General features: G+C 40.5%; 2 protein-coding genes across 5 annotated transcripts in view; both read right to left on the reverse strand.

The window, feature by feature from the left end:
• The window catches only part of LOC121369160, a 47,466-nt gene extending 45,565 nt beyond the window's left edge, over positions 1-1,901 (reverse strand). For all 4 annotated transcript variants that reach the window (XR_005957571.1, XM_041494053.1, XM_041494054.1 and 1 more), the window contains exons 1-2: positions 1,803-1,901; positions 40-860 (exon numbers count right to left, since the gene is read on the reverse strand). Coding sequence is in view for 3 of the 4 variants with exons in the window: in XM_041494053.1 (XP_041349987.1) it covers positions 40-772 (733 nt within the window). In the remaining variant the exon portion in view is untranslated. The remainder of the gene's footprint in view (positions 1-39; positions 861-1,802) is intronic.
• A 3,368-nt stretch (positions 1,902-5,269) lies between these two features.
• Positions 5,270-8,673, reverse strand: LOC121369161 (elongation factor Tu, mitochondrial-like). The gene has a single exon (XM_041494056.1). It carries the CDS (start codon positions 8,668-8,670, stop codon positions 7,261-7,263), a length of 1,410 nt encoding a protein of 469 aa, XP_041349990.1. The 5' UTR covers positions 8,671-8,673; the 3' UTR covers positions 5,270-7,260.
• Positions 8,674-8,699: the final 26 nt, after the last annotated feature.

Below are 8,699 nucleotides of genomic sequence, written 5' to 3' on the forward strand. Positions count from 1 at the left end.
CTGTAATACTAAAAACTAACATATATAAATTACACTAACCTGAAATTCTATCCATTCCTAAAGCATTTTTACCTCGGCCTTGACTGCGAGCGCGGGAAACTGGAGACGTCTTGCTATCACTTCGGCGTCCCGTATTCCGACCTGTTTCTTCCATTTCAGTGATTTCTGGAAGACCTAACTTCGAGGATTTCTTCTTAGGCTTCACATTAACCTCTAACCTTGAAGTCTTGCCATCACCATCATCAACAAAGTTCCTGTCCTCATCACTCCCTTGTTCTGCCAGACTCCGCAGGAACTGTTCTCTGGAGGCCAGTGTCTGCCACTCTCTTGGAACAAAGATCACGTCTGCCGTCAGCTCTCTGTAACCAGTCATAAGCTGGTACTCCAGACTTCTGGGAATGCAGCTGGCAATGTCCTCGTAGTAATAGATAATTCGTGCCAGCTGCTGAAGGATGTTTATGGCTGATGACTTGGCCTCTTCAAAGAGGTAGCGTTGCGAGTCCTCATCGTTGAGTAAGGAGCTGTCCAGACGGTTCTTGATGTGCTGGAAGGCCTGGTTGATCTCTGGCATCAGACTCTTCTTGCCCATGCCATCACCAAACAGGTCTTCCTCATGCTTCTGCTTCTCTTTGTTGGCCAGGTAGGCAGCAACTTTGGGATTGAGGTGAGCAAATTTCAGACTCTCCGGAAGGTCTTCCGGTAGCTTCCTGTACCGCTTGTGAGCAGTCTGGTAGCCTGCCTGGTTATAGAAGTAATATGACAGATGCTCCATAGTTTTAATTGCAGGTCACTTGTCACAGGATTTTGTTAGAGATCACCTGGTGTGTGTGATCAGTCTTATCACACCATAGTCACAGATTCTAGAACAAAACAAACAGAAGTAACAATGAATGGTATGTCATATAAATGATCAGAACAATACATAAAAATATTCAAGGTAAACATTGTACTAAATAATGTGTAAATGAATAAACATTTTTGTGCACAAAGTAAAAACGATGACATGGAAAGTACCTGTTATTGACAATAGTGCAAGTAAGAAAACCCTCAAATGAAAAGCCTTTCTGCAGATAATAGACAGCTCTCTCTTTCTTTCTCTCTCTCTTCTCTCTCACTATCCTCTCTCTTTCTCTGTCTTTGTCTGTCTTTGTCTGTCTCTCTCTCTCTCTGTCTGTCTCTCTTTCTCTCTGAACAAATTTAATCACTATGCTTCGTACCAGGCTACCAGCAAAATAAATTAGTGTGTATTAATCAATAATTAAAGTTTAGAGTGATGTAAATGGAAAAAACACAACCCCACTGGATTTATATAAGGAATAGAAAAATTAATATTTTAATAATTGTTTGCTGAATACTAGGTACTAAGCCTGTTTGTACCATGTGGATCCCATTCCCTCTACCCAGGGGTAAATCCTAAAAATATGTTGGGTTATAAAGGGAAAAAGGCACCTGAACCAACTCTTGAAATGGGCACCTCCTGCCCCCTATCCGAAAAGAAAAAAACCCACCCAGAAAATTAAGCACGTGAATATATTCAGGACGAGACCCCATGGTCCCCCCTTGGAGCCGCCACTGGCACCGTAAAACCGTATACTTAAATACAAACAGTCCCCGACACCCATGCCAGCTGGCGTCGCCGAGTTTAATGATCTGTCATATTAATTATTTATATTGATAAATCACGAACAGTCCCTGGGGCTGAGATTGTCACCGCAACAACTGAATCGAAGTGCGCTGACAGTCTCCGCTCAAACAGAAGTAAAGCAAAACAAATAGAAAAAGTAAAGAAATGTTTGACTTACCACTGTTTTGCTGCCAAACATCAAAAATCAGATTAAAATAGTCCGTTATGTGATATCCCACCGAGACGGGCACCTGCACCCCTTTAACCGCCATCTTGGTTGCTTGTTGACAACCCAGTCAAGAGTTGTTCGGTCACTTAGCAACAAGACGCCACCGTTAGAAGTGCCCATTCATTTTAATCTCACAAGATCGTTTACAGCACTTTACGATTAGCGTCTCTGGCTATCGATACTTTACTATAGTAAAAAGTAACTATTTCGCTGAGATGTGACTTAAAGTTACAGTATTTATCTGTTTATTATTAAAACATTTCATTTTTATTTTTAACTCTTCGTCTTGAATAGTATAGGTGGGGAAGAGAATGGGCGGTTACAGGATTTTATTAAGTGGAGGGGCCTGAAAGGGAGGGAATATTGGTACTTGTACGATTCAGTTTGCCGCTGGGCAGCTCGAGTCACCTCCAGCCATACCCCTAATTGATATTGATATGTGGGGTATGGATATCAATAAGGGGTAGGGCTGCATGGAGGTGACCCGAGCTAGCTGCAGGGGGGTGAGACACAGAGAGAGAGGAGAGAGAGAGAGAGAGAGAGAGAGAGAGAGAGAGAGAGAGAGAGAGAGAGAGAGAGAGAGAGAGAGAGAGAGAGAGAGAGAGAGAGAGAGAACAGAGATATAGAGTGAACAGAGAAAGTGAGCAGAGTGAACAGAGAGAAAGTGAATAGAAAAAAAAGAGAAAGAGAGAGAAGAGGAGGGAGTGAGAGAGAGGAAAAGAGAGAAAATGTTACAATCCGCAAATGGGTGGGAATGATGAGGGAGAGACATAGGCACCTTGTTTTCTAAGGGCCTGTTAATGATCATTGTTTACCTCCAACAAACAACTTTTAAGAATCGTTGGCAAGGAAGCGCTCTTCCAACTTTTGTTTGTTTGTTTTTTGTTAGACACGGACTCTAGTTATTACACAGGCAGTGTAACATACAGTAGGCTGTTACAGCTTGCTTACCGTTTTAACTTTCACATTATTTGAAACCTTTTGCTTAAATTTATGATCAGTTGATGTTTGTAATAATTGAAAATTAATTTATGTCAAATTAAAACGGTACGTAGCCAACTTCGGAAAGTAGGATGATCGGCAACCCTTAATTGGATATGAGCACGAAAATAAGTTGAAATGAAAATGGAAGATGTTGTCTAGGACATGTCAAATAAAGTTAAAGTTTGTTTAACAACACCACTAGAGCGCATTAATGTATTAATCATCGGCTATTGGATGCCAACCATTTAGTAATTTTTACGTATAGTGTTTGCAAGGAAACTCGCTTGATTTATCCATTAGCAGCAAGGGATCTTTTATATGCGCCATACCAGTCGTGGCATAGGAAGGAAAGAAATGTTATTGAACGACGCACTCAACACATTATATTTACGGTTATATGGCGTCAGACATATGGTACCACACAGATATTGAAGGAGGAACCCGCTGTCCCCACTTCATGGGCTACTCTTTTCGATTAGCAGCAAGGGATCTTTTATATGCACCATCCCATAAACAGGATAGCAGATACCACGGCCTTTGATGTACCAGTCGTGGTGCACTGGCTGGAGCGAGAAATAGCCCAAATGGGCCGACCGACGGGGAACGATCTCAAACCGACCGTGCATCAAGCGAGCGCTTTACCACTGGGCTACGTCTCGCCCCGTGGCATAGGAAGGTGCCAAACAGTGTGTGTATGGGGGGGGGGGGGGGGCGAGATACACACACATATATCAGGCCCGTAGCCAGGATTTTGAGGGGGGGGGGGGGGCGCTTATGGTGAGTGCCTCACACGAGGGCGCGAAGCACAGAGTTGCTTATGTTCCGGAAAAATATTGAAGAAACAAGTCACCAGTAAGGATGGGGGGGGGGGGGGGGGGGTCGCTGCTGCCAACCCCAGCTTCCTACGTCAGTGTATACCGACCGCACACCAAGCGAGGCTTTATCACTGGGCTACGTCCCGCCCCCTGTCACAATAAAGGAAATGGTTGAACCTGCAAGCATTGGCCGTCTCATCTGGCAACTGAATCTATAAAAATCCACTCCGATATCTAAAGGGTGAATAGAAGGCACAATCTGTAGGGGGTAGATTGTATCTCCATTTATATAAAATAGAAGAAAAAAAACCCCCACCACGTTCTCAAGTGTGCCCCCCACCCCACCCCACGTTCCAATGAGCCTGTGAAATAATGGATCTGATACTACAAGCTACATAACATTTTCCATTATCTGGGCGCACATATCGCTGCAGTGACTCAGTCTTATGTGTCTTTTGTTACAAGCCGTTTATGGCTCTATTAGCAAAATTGTATTCACATTCATGGTATACGCAGCCATCCTGCTTTATATAACAAGCAGATTTAAAATACACTTGTGCATAATACATTTCCCGCATTAGCACACTGCTTACCCAGAGTACCTCTTTTATAACCATCATACAAAATTTGTTTCAACACCACTAAAGCCATCGAACACCAAACTGGTAGGTACTGGGTTCGCAGCTGGACACCAGCTCAATGGGTAGGTGAAAGACCACTATACCAACTTCTCTCTCACTAACCTGGACAGACAGCATGTTTGAACCTTCATTGGTATATAAGCACAGAATTAAGTATAAATGAATGAATTGGCTATTTGGATGTAAAGTATTTGGCAATTCTGACACATTGTCTTCAAGGAAACCTGCTACTTTCCCCTTTAGCATCAAGGGCTCTTTTATACGCACTTTCCAACAGACAGTACATATCATGAATATTAATATACCAGACATGGAGCACCAGTTAAGATGGGGAAAAATAGGTTTACAATGGTTCGATCCTACAACCAGTCAGGTGAGCACCTTACCAACTGAGCTTAAATCCCACCCATCACCATGATCGAAAAGTTAAAAGTATGTTTGATGACACCACTAGAGCACATTGATTTATTAATCATCAGCTAATGGATGTTAAACATTCTGACTCGTAGTCTTGAGAAAACCCCATTTTTCATCAACAGCAAGGGATCCTGTTATATGCATTTTCAGACAGGACAGCACATACCTTTTCCTTTGATATACCAATCCTGGACCACTAGTTGGAACAGGGAAAAAAATCCGAAAAATGGATCAACCAAGGTTCGATCCTGCATTATTTGGTGGCACATCACTGTAAAAATCATGGCAATGACTCAGTCTTATGTGTCATTTGTTACAAACCGTTTTATAGTTGGTTTTGCTTAACGACACCACTAGTGCACATTGCTTTATTAATCATTGGCTGTTGGATGTCAAACACATGGTCATTTTGACACAGTCTTAGAAATGAAACCCGCTACATTTTTCTGTTAGTAGCAAGGGATCCCAGACAGGATAGCACATACCACAACTTTTGATATACCAGTAGTGGTGCACTGGCTAGAGTGAAACCGTTTGATGGACATAATTAACAACATTATATTGTGCTCTTATTTATTCCATATATACGTATTCACATTCATGGTATTTGAAAACATCATACTTTATATATAAAAAAAAACCCAATTAAAATACATTTGAACGTTGTTTTCAGGGCTTCTAGATTATGGTAGCCCCACTCCCATGGCTAGTGATATTCAATGTTGGGCTAGTAAATAACTACTATGATGCCTGACGACTAGTGAAAAAAAGATGTCAAATGCTGCATTTAAGTCTGTTTTGTAAATACGAATCTGCTGCCCCCAACCCAGTCCTCAACATTAGTGTTTTTAATCTCTTTAAGTAACATCTGATTGCTACTATTAATGAAATAGGGATAGTGAATTTTTATTCATGGCTAGTAAATTTTTAAAGTCACCGATCCCATGGCAAGTGGATTTTGTAAAAATTATAGAAGCTGTGGTTTTACTTTAATGGAGAAAGGTCCATCCGAGATAATGTTATACATATATTATGAAACAAAAACAGCAGGCAAGAAAAGAAAGAAGGTATGTTCTTCAACAACACCCAGGGCTAGCTTCGGCACTTGCTAAATTTGCAAACTTTGTAAACACAATTAGCAAATGATTTCATGTAATAATTGATCTTTTAGTGGAAAATAACAGTCAGTTTCTTAAATTTTTGGAACTTAATATATAATCTGTGAGATATTTTGCTCATCAAGAGCTAGTCGTGAACACCTAATATTTGATTAATCATCACAATATTACCGGTATAGTGTATGACACTATGATTACTGTAATACCTACTAAAGATGACTTCAACATATACATAAGGCCAATGATTTTGTACTTGTTATTTAGGGTCAAACAAGAGGTTGGCTTATCCAAGGAGTCGTCCAATACACGGTAATATATGGTGGTCTAATGAATGAGAAATTAAACCCACTGCATTTGGGGCTTTTCTGTTAGCAATGAGGCTGGTTTTACAAGCACATTCTACAGACAGAATGAATTCATCATGAATGTTTAATGACACCCCAGCACAAAGAATATATTGGCTATTGCTTGTTAAAGGCAAGTACATCAATAAAGCTATTACCAAATCAATATTAAAAATTCTAATATTAAATCTACAGAAAGAACACCTTTGCAGGGCTTAAACTTAACAATGGCATTGTTGCAATATAAATTGCCGTATTTAGGTAGCATCACCGATGGCACTTTTGTGCCATTGGTAAAGCTCCTCAACAATGGCAAAATATACCTCTGTCAAGTTTATTTGCTGCAAAAGTCATTTAAAAAAACAAAATTGCCATCGATGGGCCTTTTCGACCATGGCAATTAAAAAAAATATTTGCTGTGGGAGATAATTTTCTCAAGTTTGAGCCCTGCCTTTGTATCAGATCTTGGCTACTCGGCATCATAAAATCTACTTGCATGATCATCAAGTCCAGTGCCATCTAGATGGTTCAATGAATGAATGAATATTTAACAACACCCCAGCACAAAAAATACATCGGCTATTGGGTGTTAAACTCTACATTGTTCAAGATCAGAGCATATCAAATGTAAAAAAAATCTACAGACAGGTAAGAATGTTCCATTAATTATTTTATGTCATAGTACACTTCTGAACAAAGTCTTTTGTTGACAAAGTATGTTTTCAAGGACACAATCTAATCATTAACTAGTATCTTTATATTTAATGTCTCAAGTCAGAATTTCATACATGTATTTTGAAGACATTTTTTTTTTAATCTGTCCAAACTTTAATGTTTTCCAGCATTTATGAATATTATAGCTAAATCAGTGATCTTAATTATGAATGTTCTGATGTAACAAAACAATAACCACAAAATTGTATACAACATCAATGAAGTAGAATTTTTTTTCTACAAATTGAGTGTCTCAGATCATACAATTCCATTACTAACATGATGTTGATCATTAAAAGAACAAGGTAGCACTACTGTTAATTAATACACTTAATAAGTACGAAAACACACGGTTACAAAACAACTCCAACAGTTCATTGTGCTGCTTTCTTTTGCTGCTTTCGTTTCAGGGCTCTTTCTTCATCCAATTTTTCGGCATCGCCATCTGGAAGTATTTTTGCCACCACTCCATACCCCAAAGTCCCTGTTCCATCTCGAAGAGTGAAACGCAGACCATTCTCCAAGGCCATCTTCTTGCGCAGGTTAAAAATAACACGGGCATCTTCGCCTGGCATCACCATATCTTTGTCAGGGATTTCCAAAAGAGCAGGTGCATCCCATGTTGTGCAGAACATCTGGGTCTGAAAATATTCAGTGAGTGGCTTGGCACGACCGCCTTCTTCTTTCGACAGCAAATAAATCTGTGTTTCAAATCTATTGTGCAATCCAATGGTGCCTGGTTTTGCAAGCACATAACCTCGCCTGACGTCATCCCGCTTAATATTTCTGATTAACGCTCCCAGTTGATCGCCTGCTTCAGCTCTATCGAGATTTTTATGAAACATCTCGATGCCGGTGACAGTAGTTTTCATGGTCGTGTCATAACCAAGAAGTTCTGCTTCGTCTCCTTTCTTAATGATGCCCCTTTCAACCTTTCCGGTTACAACCGTTCCTCGTCCTTGAATTAAAAACGTGGATTCAATTGGCAGCAGAAAAGGTTTATCTAGATCTCGCTGAGGTGTCGGAATATAAGAATCAACAGCGTCAAGCAATTCTTTTATTTTCTTATGACCAAGTTCTTCATTTTTTCCATCCAAGGCGTTTAACGCTGAACCAATAATGACAGGGGTGTCATCGCCATTGTATCCAAACTCGGTCAACAGTTCTCTTACTTCCATCTCGACCAATTCAATCATTTCTTTATCTGCTGCATCTGCCTTATTGACAAAAACAACTAACTTTTGAATACCAATTTGGCGTGCCAAAAGCAAATGTTCTCTCGTCTGTGGCATGGTTCCATCAGTTGCTGCAACAACAAGAATTGCTCCATCCATCTGTGCAGTTCCCGTTATCATGTTCTTGATGTAGTCGGCGTGCCCTGGACAGTCCACATGCCCGTAATGTCTCTTGTCAGTTTCGTATTCAACCATGGCTGCATTGATGGTAATGCCTCGAGCTTTCTCTTCTGGTGCTCGGTCGATGTCTTCATACCTCTGATATGAAGCTTTATTCTCTTCGGCGAGCACTTTCGTTATTGCGGCTGTCAAGGTTGTTTTGCCGTGGTCAACGTGACCAATCGTTCCGATGTTAACATGCGATTTTTCTCGTGTATAAGTCTTCTTTTGTGCAGCTGGTTGTGCATATCGACGTATAGAGTACGACAGCAATCTTTTGTTTGTAAATGTCAACTCGCGTGTTAGTGTTTTCAGAGAAACGTGCGCATTTCCAATCGCTTGCTTCAAGAACAAGGAGGCCATCTTGGTCACGTGATCTAGAACATACATGTGCTTCCGGAACACGTTATTCTGTTATA

The sequence above is a fragment of the Gigantopelta aegis genome, chromosome 3 (assembly GCF_016097555.1).
Source record: "Gigantopelta aegis isolate Gae_Host chromosome 3, Gae_host_genome, whole genome shotgun sequence".
NCBI classification, from domain to species: domain Eukaryota; kingdom Metazoa; phylum Mollusca; class Gastropoda; order Neomphalida; family Peltospiridae; genus Gigantopelta; species Gigantopelta aegis.

Excerpts from the sequence above, each read along its gene's own strand:
- LOC121369161 (XM_041494056.1), bottom strand. The coding sequence starts at position 8,670 with ATGTATGTTCTAGATCACGTGACCAAGATGGCCTCCTTGTTCTTGAAG.